We start from the raw sequence: 20,613 nt of genomic DNA, 5'->3' as shown, positions 1-20,613 counted from the left end.
ATAGGCCTTGTGTGTTGGCAATGCGCCAATGGTTGGCGGATTGAGCAGGTACTCTTTTGCCTGATGCATCTATTAATTTAGACTACTTGTCTGGAGGAGGTGCATCTGCTGAAGTCTGACAGTTTGCTCTTTTGTAAGAATTACATACCACTAAAGAATCTAAGGGCAACTGCCCCTTAATAAAAATGGGCCCCGTGCTCACCGCCCACCTTCTCTTCCCCAGTCACACTTCAGACGTGGTACATTTAGCTCGCATGCAGCAGGTCAGTTGCAAGAGCTGCACACCAGCCGCCCAGTGTGCACCCTCCTGTGTTCATTGTCCTGTGTGCACTGGCTTGTATGCAACAGTATGTGTGCAACGTCATGAGTGCATCGTCCTGTGTACCTTCCTTTGTGCATGGTCCTGTGTGCACTAGCCTAATGCACCACCTCTGAACACTGTTGCATGTGTACTGCCCTGTGTGCACTGCCCTGGATGCACCACCTCTGTGCACTGTCCTACGTGTCCTGTCCTGTGTGCACTTTACCCACTGATAACAAAGCCTCGCTATTGTGTTCAATCTCGGGGGTGCTACTGTGGCTGGGCGATGCTCGAGGGCTTCCGTCTGTGATACTCTCTGCCCCCACAGTTGGCAACACTCCACATGCATTTACAATATGTCCAACATACAACCACACACACACAACCGCACATACAACCGCACACACAACCGCAGACACAACCACACACACAACCACACACACACAACCACACACCCAAACACACACACACAACCAAACACACACCACCACACCCACAACCACACCCACAACCACACACACACACAACCACAACCACACACACACACACAACCACACACACAGCCACACACACAACCACACACACAACCACACACACAACCACCACACCCACACCACCACACCCACACTCACACCCACAACCACACATACAACCAGACACATAACCACACAACCACACCGTCAGTGCACAATTTCACCAGACACAGACACCATTCAGTCGTCATTGCACGCTTCCACCAGGCGCACAGCACCAGACGTCAATGCACGCTTTCACCAGGCACACACACACCACCATCCATCAGTGCACGCTTTCACCAGGCACAACCCACCAGCCGTCAGTGCACGCTTTCACAAGGCACACCAGCCATCAGTGCACAATTCCTACAGGCACACACACCAACATCCATCAGTGAACACATCAATTGTTAACGCATCCACAATTAACTATTGAAGCAATCGCAGTATGACGTATTTTACTTTTAAACATATTCATCTAAAGTGCAGCATGCCACCATTGCTACAAAAATAAATACACTTTTTGTGGCCAACAAATTTTAGACTTTTGTTGCAATTGCTGTTGCAATATTTAGCAGTGCCAATAGCTCAAACGTAATGAATGCGAGACCTATTGTATTGCAAATGCTTGTTTGTCTTTTGGAGCTCAAGGTTTCTGTTCGAAGGTTTCTTTTCTCGACTCGGTCCCCAGCGGAAGGCTTGACTGTCTGTTTCGGGGCCGAGGGTAGGGCGCTGGAAGCAGGGTCTCGGTGCCGACCATGGCCAGAAGGCAGTGGTGGTCGGAAGTCTTTAGTTCAATCAAAGAGAGTTTGAGGGGCAAAGGGGTTTTGTTACTCAGGACAACCAGTCCCACTGGAACGTCTTCGGATTCTAACTCGATTTCAAGCTCCGAATCCAATTCTTAGATACAGAAGCCTCCATTTCTTCGTGTTTGGTATCTTCCCTGAAGATATCTGGAGTGTGTTCAATGTTTTGTCTCTGCATATCCCTTCCTCGAGCCCAACAAAGGAAAATGCTACTTACCAGTATGCACCTGTTCTTGGCATGTAGAACTGCAGAGTTGCACACTATGCATAGATTGCCACCTAGTGTTGGGCCCGGATATTTGCAGTTTGTTTTGTAGAAAAGTCTTTGGAAGTCACAGGATAGGTGACTCCTCCTTTGGACCTTAGTGCGCATGAGCATCGGCTCCATCCTTAGATTGTTTTTCGCCAGCAGGGAAATGATGGAGTTTTGTAAGAAACAGGAAGGATGCTCATGTAAGCTGTATCTAATTAAGATAATACTGGAACAGATAAAGGTAGCCGGGGAAGCGGGTGGGCGTGTGCAACTCTGCAGCTCTACATGCCAAGAACAGGTGCATACTGGTAAGTAGCATTTTCCGTTCGAGGCATAAGAGCTGCAGATTGCACACTATGCATAGATTACATAGCAGTTCCCACACCTAGCGGCGACCACCCGTATCTGTTGCATTGGTTTGAAACAGAGTTTTTAGTACGGCCTGGCCCACAGTGGCTTGTTGTTTAGTTTTCACATCTACACAGTAATGCTTCGTGAATGTGTGCGGTGTAGCCCATGTGGCTGCTTTGCACATGTCATCTAGGGGAATGTTCCCTAAGAATGCCATTGAAGCCCCTATTTTCCTGGTAGAATGGGCTTTTGGTGGGATTGTTAATGTACGTTTCGCTTTTTGATAACATATTTGTATAGATTTAACAATCCACCTAGCGATCCCTGACTTTGAAACAGGATTGCCTTTATGTGGCGGTGAGAAAGACACAAAAAGTTGTTTTGTCTTACGAAAGGTTTGTGTTCTTTCAATGTAGTACAGTAATGCTCTCTTGACATCTAAAGTGTGTAGAGCTCTTTCTGCGACTGTTTGAGGCTGCGAGAAAAACACGGGCAACTCAACAGATTGATTTAGATGAAAAGGGGAAATGACTTTTGGATTAGTACGAAGAACCATTTTGTTATGATGCATTTGCAGAAAGGGTTCTTGAATGGTAAATGCTTGTAGTTCACTAACCCTTCTGAGAGACGTAATGGCTACTCGGAAAGCTACTTTCCGGGTCAGAAATTGCAATTCGCATTTATGTTGTGGTTCGAAGGGAGGTCCCATTAACCTTGTGAGAACTACATTTAGATTCCACACTGGTGCGGGTGGTGTTCTGGGAGGAATTATTCTTTTGAGTCCTTCCATGAAAGCTTTAATAGCTGGCACTCTAAAAAGAGATAGATGTTGTCTATTTTGTAAGTATGCTGCAATAGCAGCAAGGTGTAACATGATAGCTGTGTAGGTCAAGTTACACTTTTGTAGTTGCAGTAAATTTCCAATGATGTGTTGAATAGACACATCTAAAGGATCAATTTGGTTGTTTTGGCAGTATATGACAAACCTTTTCCACTTAGCAGCGTAACATGCTCTAGTGGTGGGGCGTCTAGCTTCTTTGATAACGTTAATACAGTCTGGGGGAAGGTTGAGGTAACCAAACTCTATGACCTCAGGAGCCAGATCGCTAGGTTGAGCTGAGCTGGGTCCTGGTGCCTGATCTCTCCACGGTTCTGCTTTACTAGGTATCGCATTGCCTGTGGACAATGGGTGTGGGTATCCGGCGGCAAAGTTTGGGCATTTTGTGTTTTCGTGGGTGGCAAAGAGGTCTATTTGAGGTTGTCCCCACATTTGAAAGAACGGATGAAGAACTTGTGGATGAAGTTCCCATTCGTGGATTTGCTGAGTTTGTCGACTTAGCAGATCTGCCATGGTGTTTTGTACTCCTGGGACGTGTTGGGCTAATAGGAAGATCTTTAGTGGTATGGCCCATCTCCATATCTGCTGTGCTAACTGAGAGAGCTGCAGAAAGTGTGTCCCGCCCTTCTTGTTTATGTAGTACATAGCTGTCATATTGTCTGTGCGGACTAGGACAGCTTTGCCTGACACTTGAGTTTGAAAAGCTTTTAGGGCTAGAAACACAGCTAGTAACTCTCGTTGGTTGATGTGGAGTAGCTTTTGTTGCGGTGTCCGCCTACGTTGAGTGGTGTGATGCAGGAGGTGAGCTCCCCAGCTGGAAAGCGATGCGTCCGCTGTTAAGACTACTTGAGGAACCGGCTCTAGAAACGGTCCTCCTTTGGAAAGATTTTTGGTGTTCCACCATTGCAAAGAACGATGAGTCCGACCGTCCATCAACACTAGGTCTGTTAGTTGACCTTGAGCCTGGTTCCATTGGCGTGCTAGGCACTCTTGGAAGCATATGCAATCTTGCGTGAGGAACTATGAATATGCAAGATGCCATCATTCCTATGAGATGCATGAACACTCGAGCTGGTAGTGAGTGTTGCGGCTTGAATTTTGTTAGAAGAGTTTGTACACTTGTTATCCTTGCTGGAGAGGGATACGCTAGTGTTAACTGGGTGTTTATTGTAGCGCCGAGATACTGTTGTATATGTGAGGGTTGTAGATGCGACTTGGTGTGATTTACTGTGAATCCCAAGTCGGGAAGCAGTTGAATGGGTGCGTGAGTGTGTTGTACACACTGGCTGTATGAGCTGGCTTTTATGAGCCAGTCGTCCAGATATGGGAAGACATGAATGTGTTGTCTTCTTAAGTGTGCTGCTACCACTGCTAGGCATTTGGTAAACACCCTTGGCGCTGTTGTGACTCCGAATGGGAGCACTTTGAACTGGTAGTGCTGCCCGTCTAGCACAAATCTGAGATATTTTCTGTGCGCTGCGTGGATGGGAATATGGAAGTAGGCGTCCTTGAGATCTAAAGTGGCAAGGAAGTCGTTTAGTCCCAGTAGTGGAAGGACCTTTTGAAGTGTGACCATATGGAAATGGTCCGACTGAATGTAAATGTTTAGAGGTCTGAGGTCTAGGATGGGTCTTAGAGATCCGTCCTTTTTTGGTATTAGGAAATACAGTGAGTATACTCCTTTGTTTTCCTGGTGCTTTGGGACTATCTCTATTGCATTTTTCTGCCAGAGGGATATTACTTCCTTCTGAGCAATGTTAAATGTTCCTGTGACATTGGACACTGCCTGGGTGGTATGTTGGGGGGGGGGGGGGTAGATTGTAGTTCCAGACAGCAACCTGATTGAATAATTTGTAACACCCACCTGTCTGATGTGATGTTTTCCTAAGCTGGCAGGTACTGTTAGAGTCTTCCCCCGACCAGAGTGGAGTGCAGCGGGTGAAGGGGAAGGGAGTCATTGGGCAGGGGTGGAGGCAGAGCGGGAATTGTTATTTTTACCTCTGCCCTTGTTATTGTTACCACTGGACCCACCCCTTTGGTAGCCCTTGCCGTAAGTGGATGGTGTAATGGCTTTGTATGAGGCAGAGGCTGTGTCTGAGGAATATCCTCTGGTGGCACCTCTATAGGATGAGCGATGAAATTAACGTCTGTCAGCATGCGATTGTAGGGCTCCCATAGATTTTGCGGTGTCTGTATCTTTTTTCGTTTTTTCAAGAGATACATCCACGTTGGGTCCAAATAGGTGTTGCTCATCGAAAGGTTGATTTAGAATGGCATTTTGTACCTCAGGTATGAATCCTGATATACGTAGCCAGGCATGTCTGCGTAGCAAGACGCTGGTGTTAACTGCTCTAGACGCAGTATCCGCTGCATCAAGGGTACATCTGATGGAGGTATTTGTAATGTGTTTACCCTCTTGGATGAGTTCATGTGCCTTATCCCTGTACTTATCAGGGAGGTGTCTCATTATTGACTCTAAATCGTCATAATGTGCCCTATCATATCTGGCTAGCAATGCTTGTGTGTTGGCGATACGCCAGATGTTTACTGCTTGAGACACAGTTCTCTTCCCTGATGCGTCTAGTAACTTAGACTCTTTATCTGGTGGGGCAGCATCACCAGATTTTTGTGAGTTAGCTCTGTTGCGGGCGCTGGAAACTACAAGTGAGTCTAGTGGTACTGGCCTCTTAATGTATTCTGGGTCTGAAGGGGCTGCTTTATATTTCTTCTCTGTACGAGGATTAATGATTCTAGTTCTGACTGGGTCTTTAAAGACTTCAGCAGCATGTTTAATTACCCCTTTGAGCTTTGGTAAAATGGATGATGACCTTTGTGAGTTATCAAAGGTATCCATCAGGCAGTCCTCGTCTACAGGGTCTGTATGCATGTTCACCCCTCGTGATATTGTGCAGCTCTGTGTATTAATTTGTTAAACCCTATAGTGTCTTCAGGTGGGGAAGGCCATGAGGGGTATAAGTCATCCTGAGGGACATTTGGGACATCTCTAGTGCTGTAATCAACACATGGGTCAGGTGATCCTATAGGTGTGTCTGGATCAGGCATGTTACCCCCATATCATCAGAACTATCAGCTCTATGAGAGGATGCAGAGGAATGCTGTGATATGGGAGAGTGTGGTGATGGCGTAGGTGGAGGAGAAGGGGAAGGCGGTCCTAAAGGCAAGGTAGCCATGTCCTTTCTCTTTGTAAGCGGAGCTGGAGCTGGCTTGTCCAGTGGTCGCTTCTTTGATGCCAAAATCAACTGTCCAGTTATTGGGCCCTTAGCCAGAGTCTTTTGGGCAGGGTCCGTAATATACAAGTCCTCTGCCGGAGGCCGATCTTTTGGTGCTGTGGAAGGTTTCGGCACCGAAGTGTCTTGCTTTGGTTTTTTGACAATGTCCTTTGTCATGGAAGCAGGAGTCTTTCTCGGCTCCGAAGGTTTTTTCGGTTCCGAAGGTTTTTTCGGGTCGGGTGTTGTTTTCGGATCCGGTTGTTTCTTTGGATCCGATGCTTTTTTCGGTTCTGGCGGTTTTTTGGAATCCAAAGCTTTGCTTGGTTCCGACCTGGGTTTCGGTGCTGAAGGAGTTGTGGGTTAGGGCGCCGATGGCTTGGGCGTCGGCATAACCAGTGTCGATGTCTTTTTCGGTGCCAGTAAGTTGGCGCCGGCACCATGGGAAGGCTGACTCGAGCCCGGGTCGCCCGAAGGCTTAATTGGCTTCTTTGCCGGGCCCGAAGGTGGGGCAGTAGAAGCGGAGTGTTGGTGTGCACCCGAGCCCGAGGGCGAGGGTGTAACCTGGGCCTTCTTTGGGTGTGTCGAGGAAGGGTCGGGGTCGACGGTCTTACTTACAATCCGTTGCGCTGGTGTGACGTCCTCAACATCCGAATCTTCTTCATGTTCGGAACCGCTGTCGACGTCCTGTTGTTCTGGGACGTTGACGCCTTCCTCAAAGATGTCGTCCGGAATGGAGGATGAAGATCGAGCCATTGTTCTTCTCGCTCTTCGGTCCCGGATAGTCTTTTGGAGCGGAAAGAGGCACAAATCTGAACAGTCCCTTGCCTCGTGCTCCGGAGAAAGGCAGAGGTTACACACCTCGTGAAGGTTGGTGTGGGGAAACTTCGACCCACATTGAGGACACTTTATGAATGGAGGCCTTTCCATGAGCTGGAGTTGAGGCCTACTTAGGCCCGAAGGCCGTCGACGACGACCTGAATCAAAGTATTCGACGTTGAAGAATAGCGTTGAGTGGAGAAGCGTTCGAAACTTATTTTCTGAAAGTTGGTGAGGATTGCGCGCCGAAAGAATTAGGTTTCAACACGGAGCGCTGGAAACACATCCGAGCCCGGTGGCGGAAAAAAACAATCTGGGGATGGAGCCGATGACCAAGCGCAGTATCATCCAAAGGAGGAGTCACCTATCCCGTGACTTCCAAAGACTTTTCTACAAAACAAACTGCAAACATCTGGGCCCAACACTAGGTGGCAATCTATGCATAGTGTGCAATCTACAGCTCATATGCCTCGAACAGTCTTTTTCGATCAGAATGATCGCCAAGCGTCGCAATCTTCTTCCCTCTGCTCCGGTGAGAGGCACATGTCGCAGACTTTATTCAGGTTGGAGAGCGGATACTTGGAGTAGCACAAAGGACAGAATTGAAATAGAGTCCGTTCCATTGGCAGAAGGCTGGATAATAAGCAACGGAGTGGAAGTCAACTGACGCGGTTAGGCCCGAAGTTCTTGACAGAAGATGGAGAGTTTTCCAGTTTATTCGGCACGTGGAGAATAGTGTAACGCGTATGAAAGCAATAACAACAAGGGTAAAGTGTGTTGCGCACTGAGGGGATCCCGAAGAATGGTTTCAAACCAGAGCACAGCAAACCACGTTCGAACCCAATGGCAGAAAGAAAAAAAAACTAACAATGGAGTCGATGTCAATGCGCATTATCACCGAAAGGAGGAGTCACCTTACCATGTGACTGGGAAAGACTTCTTCAAAGAAAAACAACTCGCAAACACCCAGATCTGACACTAGATGGCAGGAGTATGCAAAGCATGTGTATCTACAGCAATCATGCCTCGAACAAGTATGTTTCTAATCATTTCTGCTTTTGTAGATAAGGGAACAGGTAAACAGAGGCATATAGTTGATTGCTTTAGATCACGTAATCTGGGCACGTGAGGAAGCAAGGATCAGAACACGTGGCAAATGATATGTTTGTCTATGATCTTGGCACTTGACCACATCCACTCTTAAAGATGATGCAAGGGTTCTAGCTCACCTTCTTCATGTGCATTCTTGGTTTCCATCACTGGTTTCCCCTGCTCATGATCTCTTGGTAGGGTCCTTGTAGGGGTGCTGCTGTTGGAGGAGCTGTTTAGAGATGGTTGCTTCAGACAGGTTGTCAAGTAGGGGAAGCAGGTATCAGCCGCAGAAATGTCTCCAGCTTTAACTGTCAGAGAGAGATAACACATCATTATCATTACAAATTGCGCTCACCTAGCTTTTGTTATAAAAAATAAAATGCAAATAATAATACCAGAATTTGCTTTCTGCTCCTCTGAGCATTTAAACGAACACTCTGCATTACTTGAACATGTAGCTTTTGCTGAATAAAGGATGTGGTGAAGACAAGTAATTTTACCGAAATCTGGTGATGTCAGCATGGGCCAAAGTTCAGGCACAACCTATCCTGTGTGGTACAGCCCTCATTTGGCCAATCAAGATGAAATGATTTATGGTCTGAATTGGGCCCACAGCCACGACTAGGAGGTATAGCTTCAGAGTCAATTTCCAGAACTCAAAGCGAAGCTGCAAATCAAGGTAGTCACCAATTTTGAGGCACACTAGAAGAAATGCCAGCACAGCTGTGAAATAGGAAAGATCCAGGGAAGAGTTTAAAAAATACCACTCACAAATTGTAAGCAGTGGTTTGGGGAGGGTGAGATAGGTAGGCAAAATATGGAAGCCCCAAAGAAAAACAATGTTTGATGAGCTTTAAGGTGACAATGACAGTGAACTGCAGCTTTTGAATGGGAAATGTCCACTAAAAAGGCACATTTTAAAATATGCACAAAGATGAATGTCTAGATGCTACAGAAAGTACTTCCACAAAAAATTAAGGAAGATCAGTCAGATTTTGTGAGGACGTAGCTTGCTGAAGAAATCATTTAGGACATTTCAGGTGGCAATCTTTGAACAAAGTTCAAGCAGCCCTCCTGATCAGCATACAAAATTATCTCCAACCATCTGAAACAGCCTTAAATGCAAGCATTAAGTAAACATTTATTTCTGTCACGATTCTTAAACAATATTATTTAAACCGTTGCCATCCAAATGCATCAGTAATGGCTAATAGTAATGATTCAGGACCATTATTTATCTCTGCAAAATCAGCGGGTACAATTGAGTGCAGTCATTCCATTCCTTTTTATCGCCTTACAGGAATACTGACTCTATGGGAATCAAAGCTGTTTTCTAGAAAAACTGCTGACTTTGTAGTCTTAATGTAGGAAATGCCAGTACTTTATAAGGTTACCAATACTATGCTTGGTACTTCTTTACCAGGCTCAAACTACGAGGCTATCAAAACTTAACTGGAAAACAAGTGGTCTACTAAAATGAGGGGCGGCATGCATAATTACTTGTGCCCACATTTAAATAAAGAGCCATGAAAATTAAGATCTGAATAGTTTCTGAATGTTGGCGAGACTTCTGTACATCAATATTATCCCTGTATTTTGTGTTTGCATAAGAGAACTGATGTTATTCAGAAATGTCACTATCACGTAAAGGTTTACTAGTTTTCTAGATCAGCCCAAATGTTTTATACATACAACTGTCAGAAAGAAAAACAGGATAATTTTGACAGTATTGTTTCAAGTGAAATCTCATGTAATACTGCCCCTGTCATAAATAGTTAAATATAAAAGGGTGCTATAAATGCATATTTATACAGATTTCTGGCAGATCTACCTGAAGAGAATGTACACAAATATGAAAGGGATAGGGAAGTCTAACATACTGTCACAATGCAAGTTGATAAGTAAGCTAATCGGATATCTACCACATAACATTAAGGCTAATAAGATGAAAGACATTGTTTACTGTCATTAAGAGAATGTGTAAATCAAGGAGCTATCCCTCTTGTGTGTGAGCAAACATATGGTTTTAAAGATTCAGTTGATTCTACATTTTGCAGGAAACCTTCGCCCAGCGCTTTTTGAGTAAAAAATAAAAAAATTCTATAAGTGTCATTAATAGAGTATTTCCAGATGCCTCCCAGTGTGGGAAAATGGCTCCTCGATGGCTATCATTGCGTTTACCTTCTGCTGATGGCCTTTTTCCTGTAGTGTCCAGCCTACTTTCCTCCAGATCTGCTTGCACGATGCTGCTTGGCGTATTGGGTGCACTCCATAGCTCAGTCAGTCGGTCTTCCAAAACTGGCAGGTGAGAGCTGTCTGAAGTTGTCTCAGATTTCACTGTGCAAGAGGAAATTATATCTAAGCAAACCATTTGGAGCAAGAGAAAAAGTTTCTGCTAGGTACTATTGTTCTATACACTTGATACCTTTGTAGTTCTTCACTTTTCATGCTTGGTCAATGTTATGGATGGTGGTGAGTTTGTGGGGTGGTGAGTACCCCAGTGCTTGTTTTTTTTAGGGTGGGTAGTGCCCTACGGAGGTGAGTTTCTGGGGTGGCCAGTGCCCTGGTACTGTTTGTTTTAGGGTGGTGAGTGCCCTATGGTGGTGAGTTTGTGGGGTGGTGAGTACCCCTAGTGCTAGTTATTTAGAGTGGTGTGTGTCCAATGTTGGTGAGTTTGGTTAGCTTATGGGTTGGTATCATCTCGTAATTATGGGGTGGTGTGTGCCCCAGTTTTGTTTCACCGCTCAGCGTGTTTGGTGTGGTGTTGTTTTTTTCCCTAAGGAAGGGGGATGGAGTTAATCTCTATTAGTGTATTTATTGGGGGATGGGGTAAATCCCTATCAGTGTATTTATTTTTTTGTTTTTGGTTAACTCCATAATTTCATGCATGTATTGGTGGAATTCCATTTCTTTCTGATGTTGTAGATTTTCTGATGTTTTCAATTTATCTGCATTATTTCTATTTTATGCATGTACATGGTGGATTGCTTCCATCCCTTCTTACGTAATGTTTTAATGATGTTTCAATTTATGGGCATCATTTCTGCTTTTAGTTTCCCTAAGGAAGGGGGATGTTATAACTTACTTGTCTCTTCCCTACTGCTCAGCCAGAGTGAGTGCTGGTGTACTTGATGATGTTTGGAATGTTGGATGTGTGTGATGTCACAGGATGCTTGGGGTCTGGAGATATGTGAAGTGGTAGTTGGTGGATGCAGGATGAGCAGCAGGGAGGCTGCTCCTGGTGGGGCTTTTGTCATCTTTACTTATTTACTTGAAACCTAACATGAAACTAAGCTTAATTAAAACCAGCGTGTTATATATATACCTGGCTCAAGGACTTCATTAATTACAACAGTCAAGTAATCACAAATGTTATCCACTGAGTAAAAGATGATCGAGGTCTAATTTCGCCAGAGCTTTCCATGAACTCACAGTACAGGTCCTGTATTCTCTGCTTTGCCAGAGAGTAAGATAAACCACATCCTTTGCAATGTGTTGTCTAAGTGAAGACATCAACATTAAACAGCCTTGAAAACAAACTGCACCACATCTTGCAGAACGTTCCAAGCCCAAGCGTTTTCATAGCTGTAGCAGCAACTGAATGTGAAGAGACTGCGGTGCTTACCATCAGAGTCTAATTTCTTGAGCCATGCCTTTTCGTCAACACTTCCAGCAGGCGACGGGCTGCTGGTCATCTCTGAACCTCCAAACAGGAATTCTGGAATCTCCTTCACTAGTTTCATCAGGGCGCTGAGATGTGTGCCCCTGCGGACCTCATCTGTTGGGAGAACGCAATGCGTTGGATGACAGGTCCGGCTGATCCACTGGTTGAAGGAGCTCTTTTATTTAAAGGAATGGGTGAATTGGACAGGGGCATTGGGCAAAGCCAACCCTCTTGATATGAAAAGACCCTGGACATTTTGGGCAAACAAGGCACTTGGGCTAGCTGTAAAGGAGTTGCAAGTCACCCATATTAAATACTGTGGATGGAAACTAAGGAATCCTAGAACTTTAAGTGTCTTACAGACAAGCATTGCTCTTTAAAACTATCCTTAAAAAGACAACATGAAATTTTATGGCAAGTCTGGAATGCTTACGGCTTTCATACTTCAAAGCATGTAAATGACAGGCCGTTGCATATGCTAGATAGGACGTATAATGTACGTTTGCATAGTTCGCTAAAAATAAAACAACAGAGGGCTACAGAACGCTATAGGCATAGTGAGGGTATTTTCCCACCTATAAAAATAGCATCAACGTTTGTATAGCTCAACAACAGTTACACCCTGTAGTACAGTGTCTGCATACCAGAATCAGCATCTCTACAACATCTCCACAGACAACCAGTAGTTCAATGCATTTTATTCACTTATTTAGGGCTTTGTAAAGCAGTCACTGTGAACTGATTCTCTCACTGTAGGTACAAGCCAAGAATATCCTTGATGAGTAGGTCTGAAAAGACAACTTGGTCTTTCTTTGTCACCTGCACACCCATTATTCCTCTGCTACAATCAGTCTACTAAGTAGCATGAAGTGATCCAAGGATGCTGCAGGAGCGAGGCTTCACTTTAGGTAGACAGGTCTCACTAGAGCCAGAAAGCCACAGTCCTGTTCTGTTTTCTGCCCCTCCCATTGCCTTCATGCTTTCTGAATTTAGGCCTTTCTGTGCCTCCTGAACATTTCACAGAGTTGACAGCAACTCTGATTTCTTTGTCATACAATAAAGTTAATGGTTGTTGCTGAACCAGTCCAGAATAGACAGAAAGGCTTTGTGTGGGCTCTTGGGCTAAAGAATAATGTTTATCTGTGTACAGACAACAAGGAGCAGCACTCTGGCAATGACAATTTTTATGTAGAAGCCATGAGGAAATGCAAGCTTACCAGTTGTGTTGAAGATTCAAAAAGGAGACCTTGTGTACCGGAATTTATTGGCGCACTTGTAATGAGGGCCTATATTTTTCTACCGGATTCCTTTTCTTGGATTCCTTCATTCAGACAAAAGACAAGTTGTGCTAATATTGTCTATGTACCAGACATTTCTCCACATGAATACTGTGAACCCTTGTTAAATTATTATTACATCTGTTAGAGCAGGTATACCGCTTCTTCAACAACTCTGGTACGACTTCATGCACTATCAATTTACCATCCATATGGGTGCATGACTTAGTTAGGCGCCATCTTCAAGTTCATCTTTGCAGTAGCAAATATACCTTAAGAGGCTGTTAAATAATACAGATGCAACTCTTTTGGGGTGTTCCCTTATGCTAGTTCATTTTGATCCCTTTGATTTATTCTTTTTCTTCATATTCCTTCAAATTGATATCCCACTTAGTGGATCGAATGTTGAAAACTTCAACCTTCAGAGTACTTTACAAAGAATCAAATTAAATTATTTGTTAGGTGGGATCAGTCAAACAAAGCGCATTCATGAATACTTTGCTTTTTCAAAAGGAAAATCCCCTTTCTCACTATTTCATTTGTTTCTAAGGTTAGTTTGATAACTTAGGAAAAGCGAGTAAATCCACAAGCGAAACATGCTTTGACTGAGTTAATAGCTCACAATCATGCGCATAGCAAACTGCTTTACGGGCCCAATAGTCTAAACATTCACAAACAAATATCTTGCAGCTCAACTTAAAAGAATACAATTGAATAACAACTTAGTGTGTGTTAAAAGGCCAGAGTATTGATGACATCTTACAGCAAATACATCTAATGGCATCAGTCTCCCAGCTTTTTTTAAAGATTTGTTGTATTCCATTTTTTCTGCAAGAAGTCCTGATTGTTGTTTAAAAATGTGTTCAGGCTGCTTGTTTGTATGAGAGCAAACATGGTAGGACTGTTTGTAGGTGAAGTTGAAGGTAATGTGTTTACCACCTGCTTTTGAGTGGATTTGAATTTCAGATGTTATTGCACGACTGAGCTTCAAGCATCTGCTTTTAGAACAATGTTGTACATCATCTGTAATTTTAGCACACACGTTTTGCACTAGCAATCACACTGTGTAAAAATCACTGGTGCACAATCTGTAGGTTAAAATGGCGCATACAAAAATTGGCATTACTAATGCTGATGTACTGTCCAATTAACAAATATGTTCCGGGAATACAATGGCCTCCTAAATGAGGATGTAAGACTGGATCAATGCCACAGAAAACATAATGTAGAACTACATCTTAATCACGTGTGTCCCTCCCATCACCTTCGGAATTTTAATCCTCCATTAACCAGAAGAGCATCAGAGAAACAGCATGCTTCACAGCAGCAAGGCATGCTCTATGTGAGGTTACATTGATACATTTCCTCTATGTTACTCGGAAAGAGAGTGTGCTGGGACGGAAAAGTCCTTTGCATGGTAAGAGGCTTGTACCAGTACCCTGACTGCCCAACTGTGCTGTTCTCTGGATCCCAAATGCTGATTTTCTTGCTATAGGCGAACATGGATCATGCATGTGCGCCATGACATAGAATTGTTTCACAGACAGCGGTGTTGGTTACTGGGAGGGGCACCAAGAGTGCTACACTCATAGCGGTGAAAGGTTACTTACCACCTTTGCTAGGTTAAGCAGCAGAAGCGCTGTAGTAGTAGCCTACAGCGTAGTGATCAGTAGTAGTGAACAGATCCGTTTAGGTCGAGCCTAGAGCAGCGCATGCACTGTGCTCCGGCGAGACTTAGGTCGAGCCTAGAGCAGCGCATGCACTGTGCTCTGGCGAGACTATTAGTAAGGGCTTCAGAAAATGCTACCACTGTGGCCTAGAGCTTGCGTGCATGTGCGCGGGCACATGCGCCATATGGCTTTCCTCTCCCGTCATGGGTCACAGGCCCTGGCTGTTCTCTCCTCCCTCTGCATTCCTGAAAACAACCCAGCGCCGACCTTCTCCAGCCTGCTCTTTCACCTCTTGACCCCTCCCTTTGGATAGGAAGGAGGGAAACTGCTCCTGTTTGCAAGCCTCACCACTATTCATGCCATGGAAGTTTGTCAATAGGGCATGAACAGTGCATTTCATTTCTTGAAAACAAGTGTCCCTGTCTCCTTTTCTACTCTGGGCTGCTCACTCTTCTGGCCCCACCTCTAGGCTTCAAGGTCAGAGTCTGAAGGGAGGCTGGGTCCATTGCAAGCTTCTCAACCAGCAGCTTTAGGTATGTCATAGAAGCGGCCACTTTACCCTTAATACGTAGTGCTTACCCCCTCTGCCCCCGCTCTGTACCAACACTTATCATCAGGTTCAAAGCTCGCCGTGCTTACTCCCCTGTCCCCGCTCTGTCCTACCACTTATCATCAGGTTCAAAGCTCGCCGTGCTTACCCCCCTGCCCCCGCTCTGTCCTAACACTTACCAGGTTCAAAGCTCGCCGTGCTTATCCCTCTGCCCCCGCTCTGTCCTAAATCTGATCATCAGATTAAAAGCTCGCCCTGCTTATCCCTCCGACACCCGCTCTGTCCTAACACTGATCATCGAGTTCAAAGCTTGCCGTGCTTACCTCCCTGCCCAGCTCTGTCCTAATACTTATCATCAGGTTCAAAGCTCGCTGTGCTTATCCCCCTGAAACCCGCTCTGTCCTAACACTTATCATCAGGTTCAAAGCTTGCCGTGCTTACCCCCCTAACACCCGCTCTGTCCTAACACTTATCATCAGGTTCAAAGCTCGTCGTGCTTACCCCCCTGACACCCGCTCTGTCCTAACACCTATCAGGTTCAACGCTCGCCGTGCTTACCTCCCTGCCCCCGCTCTGTCCTAAAACTGATTATCAGGTTCAAAGCTCGCCGTGCTTACCCCCCCTGCTCTGTCCTAACACTTATCATCAGGTTCAAAGCTGGCCGTGCTTACTCCCTGCCCCACGCACTGTCCTAACACTTATCAGGTTCACAGATCGCCGTTATGCAGCACAATATCCTTGGTGCAAAAACTTCAACTGTTGCATGGCTAAACACTTATAAGATCCCAAAAGCAAGACCTATTGGCTATGCCAATGCTTGTTATCCAGTGTCACAGGAGTGAGGCCAAAAGTCTCACTCACCTTTTTAAAAGTTCTACTGTTGTGTGTTAAAATCACCCTTAGCCTACACCACGTAGATGTGGAAGTGCTGATCAAGAGTAGTGACTCAGGGCTGGTTGTATGTGTCCACGTGACGCTACTAGCCAATGAGAAACCTGGAGCTAAAAATAAATACTACACGCCCCAAACGCTCGGCGATCCGGTGCTGAGAAGACGCCGGTGAATCCTTCTCCACTGGTATTTACCTTGCTGCACACGAAGCGTTTGGAAACGGAGCTCCCGGTGAGACTAGATTAGCTTTTTCTAATGTCCGCCCACGCGGGGCTTTTCTTTTCTTTTCTTTTCTTTTGTCTTGATTAGATAAACTTTGATGGGAGAATAGACTACACTTACCGATTGGGAGTGGGTCCTTGACTTTTCAAAATAGATGATTACAATGGTATGAAAGTCGAAGCTGTAAGCCAAGTAATTTAGATTTCCACAGTGTGATCGGATAGCAATAATATACAGCACGCAGTGCAATCACAGATAGCCCCTCACACGTGCTTTCCTCCTCTCTTTGATTTACAGCACCTCAAACGCAGTACTTTGCTGGCAGTGGCTTTCTATAAACATCTTTGCCCTGAAGAAATTGCCTGAATCTTTACCATGGCAATGAAACATGTCGGCTGCGAGTTGAAAGCGGATCGATAGGGAGTATTCGCTTCTCTCTTTGTTTTATATATGTGTTTACTGTTGGCGGACAGGAGAATACAAATAAAAAGGTTCCCATTCCTGTGCGCTCAGTATTTGTTTTGTTATATGTTGAACGTTGTTAGTCCTTGTCACATATAAGTTTGTGTACACTGCACCATTCACTGTCTTTTACTTTTGGGAGTCGGTCACGTTTACGTTAAGCTAGTTGATACCAATGATGAGAACAGGGCCACCCTGGTGAGTACCAACCAGGGGCCCCAATGGTGGTGCGCCCGTGAGGTGTCTTCTAGCTACTCACACATTTTTTCAGATGTCGTCTCTCTTCTGAATGTTTGTCCTGTGTTGTCTAAAGTTAGATGTATCAGAGATTGGCTACTTTTAAAAAGTTTTTCTGGCAAGTATCTGGAGTCAGACACCTATTGTTAAATTCAAAGGTGTGTTCGGAATGATCTCTTGACATATCCACGTATACCCACAGATATACATAAAACGATTGCCTTGTGGACTAGGTCACTGTGTTTCTTGATTGCATGAGTGGAGGGCGACCTAGTCCTGTAAATCCCTCTGTACTCCTAGTATATGAACCTGGTTGTATGTGTGCCTGTGAATGGTACAGTACAGGGCTAGAGCAGTACTGCACAGTATATTTATGGATAGTGCATTAACTGAATTTATGTATGCCGGTTGGGATACAATACATGGAAGATGTAGTGCTGTACAGTATATGCACAAGGAAAGCATGTGCTGAGTTTATGTGTGCTTGCTTGAAGTACAATACATGAAGGGGGAATTGTTGTGCACTGCACATATGAGTGGTGAGTGTGTGTGCTGGCAGTGTGTTTGTTTTAAAACATCACATCCTGGTACAGTGCAGAAAGGCTACTATGCTGAATAGTGCATGCAGAATGAATAAGTGTGCTGAATGTATTTGTGCCTGTAATGGTATAGTACACGGAAGTAACAGTTATATGCAGTAAGCATGCTATGAAAGTACGGGTGGAAATAGGCCTGTAATCGTACATTACATGGAGGACCCTGGGTTCCGTTTTGGGAGGCCCAAACCTGCCCGGTAAAGACATGAGGAGTGGAGGAATTCCACCAGACAGATTTGTGTATTGCTGCTTTCCTGTAAGCTGGGTGGGACACAGTGGAGGAAGGTGGGAAGATATTCTTAATTTATATTTTAAAAGGTTGCTATTTGATTCAGTGATAGATCACAGGGAAGGGGCCTGGACACATCTCAGCAAGGGAGAGAGGACCGATAAGGGAATCATAATGAATGGGACTGGAAGCCCGGGATTAACCTTTTTCTGCACATATCACTGTGGCTGATATCCAGGTGTCTACACTCCCATGAATTGTATTGTGGGTCAATCAGCTTTGGAGTCATGACTGCTGTGACAAGACATCCTTTCTGATGAAAGAAGAAAAGGAAAGATGTTCACTTCAAAAGAAGCAGACACCCTACATAAAACGCCAAAGACCTATAAGAAGGGGAGGTTAAGACCCCAAACGCTGTCATCTGCCAAGCAGTCAGACAGGCTGTATGATGAGGGGAAGCTCTGCAAGACTTCTGCCTGTGACCAGGACAGAGGAACATGAGTTAATAGTCTCCCTGCTGGCAATCAGCAAGGACACCAAGATCACCTGCCCTGGAGCTGGAGAAACATAACATGCATACCTGTCAAGACCAGTGTACCTGTGAAGGACAGGAGAGTATTGAAGGGAGCAAGGTCCATTGGGGAGCCCTGCTCGAGGATTACCTGAACAAGGTCTGAGGCTGTGCTCTGATCACGTCGCTGCCCATGAGCAGTATCTGCTCTGTGACCCCCCCCTATGCCAGGGGAGGGCTGCCGTGTTCTGAGCCGTGCCAAAAGAACTGTGCAGGATGTGTGCACTCAATTCAAAATCAAGTAAGAAGGATAAAACAGGAATAAAGTGTGTGCAATAATGACTAACAATGTCCACAATTGAAAAAGATGTTGATAAAAACTTTGAAAAGGAAGATAAAAACAGGATCCTGGGGATTAAAGCACCCTCGATTTGTAAGGTTTTTACTACAGCTGGTCCCTGGCACAAGGAAAAGTGGACAGGAGCCTTCGCCTATTGGCCCAGAACCGGCCAAGAAATTTTGCAATGGCACACGCAAAGGATGGTCTCGTATCGATCTTAAAATATGTAGTGCGTCAAGATGGCTATGGGTCCCCAACTATCTGCATAGTGGGACCAACCAATTTCTTCTCGGTCTGTCGTAGGCTGGACATGCAAAGAAAACATGGCCCACAGTTTTGTTTGGGTCGGGACAGGATGGGCATCCCTTGGGCTGGCTGGTGTTGTTTAGCCAAAGGTTGATTAAGGCATTGATGGGTAAGCAGCCAAACCTAAACTGGGTATACTATTTCCTGTCTCCAGGCACTTTGATGATATCAAGATATTTCTAGAGGTATTTAGAGGCTTTTATGTCTAAAAAAACATTGGTTAAACAACCATGACAAATCCTCAAATAGGTGGTCTGTTCTACCCATAGCCAATCTTGACGCTTTAGCTGGTCCTGGTGGAGAGCTAGCAGGCTCATTAGGGAGGCCAATTGCTGCCCAAACAGTGTTAACATATTTTATCCACCCAATTTTTTTGTTCCTGTCTAGGGCGGACACTTCGTTAAAAGCAGCAACATAAGGGGCCATGTCGGGGGTAGTGACCAAACTACACCAGAAAAGCAAGGGGCGCAGACTCGCTTGGTCATGTATAGCCCTAACTCCCAGGTCCACTTTCAAAGGAAGGAGGGGGGTGCTTTGGGGAAGGGCTACAAGACTCCTAGGAAGGAAAATGCTACTTACCAGTATAGAGCTGCAGAGTTACACACTGTGCATAGATCGCCACCTAGTGTTGGGCCCGGATGTTTTCAGCTGTTTTTGTCCTGAAAAGTCTTTGGAAGTCACAAGATAGATGACTCCTCCTTTGGACAATAGTGCGCATGAGCATCGGCTCCATCCTTAGGTTGTTTTTCGCCAGCAAGGAAATGATGGAGTTTTGTAAGAAACAGGAAGGATGCTCATGTAAGCTGTATCTAATTAAGATAATACTGGAACAGATAAAGGTAGCCGGGGAGGCGGGTGGGAGTGTGTAACTCTGCAGCTCTACATGCCAAGAACAGATGCATACTGGTAAGTAGCATATTCCGTTTGAGGCATATAAGCTGCAGATTACACACTGTGCATAGATTGTATAGCAGTACCCACTCTTAGCGGCGACCACCTGTATCTGTTGCAGTAGTTTGAAACAGTGTTTTGAGTACAGCCTGGCACACAGTCGCTTGTTGTTTAGTTCGCACATCCACACAATAGTGTTTTGTGAATGTGTGCGGTGTAGACTATGTGGCTTCTTTGCAGATGTCATCTAAGGGAATGTTCCCTAGGAATACCATTGAAGCCCCTATCTTTCTAGTAGAATGGGCTTTAGGAGGAACAGATAACGGACGTTCAGCTTTGTGGTAGCAGATCTGTATACATTTGACAATCCACCTAGCTATCCCAGATTTTGGTATGGGCTTGCCTTTGTGTGGTAGTGAGAAAGACACAAAAAGTTGTTTAGTTTTGCGAAGGGTTGTGTTCTTTCAATGTAGTAAAGTAATTCTCTTTTGATGCCTAAAGTATGAAGAGCTCTTTCTGCGACTGTTTGTGGCTGTAAAAAGAATATGGGCAGCTCTACAGATTG

At 45.0% G+C, this 20,613-nt stretch overlaps 1 protein-coding gene across 1 annotated transcript in view; it reads right to left on the bottom strand.

Annotated features, from left to right (window-relative positions):
* The window catches only part of LOC147685096 (uncharacterized), a 1,199,247-nt gene that overhangs the window by 780,469 nt on the left and 398,165 nt on the right, over positions 1-20,613 (bottom strand). Inside the window, exons 13-15 of the mRNA XM_086940986.1 lie at positions 11,828-11,980; positions 10,384-10,539; positions 8,340-8,510 (exon numbers count right to left, since the gene is read on the bottom strand). Coding sequence (XP_086797112.1) covers positions 8,340-8,510; positions 10,384-10,539; positions 11,828-11,980 — 480 coding nt within the window. The remainder of the gene's footprint in view (positions 1-8,339; positions 8,511-10,383; positions 10,540-11,827; positions 11,981-20,613) is intronic.

The sequence above is a fragment of the Lissotriton vulgaris genome, chromosome 10 (genome assembly GCF_964263255.1).
Source record: "Lissotriton vulgaris chromosome 10, aLisVul1.2, whole genome shotgun sequence".
NCBI lineage: Eukaryota > Metazoa > Chordata > Amphibia > Caudata > Salamandridae > Lissotriton > Lissotriton vulgaris.
This window is presented reverse-complemented; position numbering and strand designations above follow the sequence as displayed.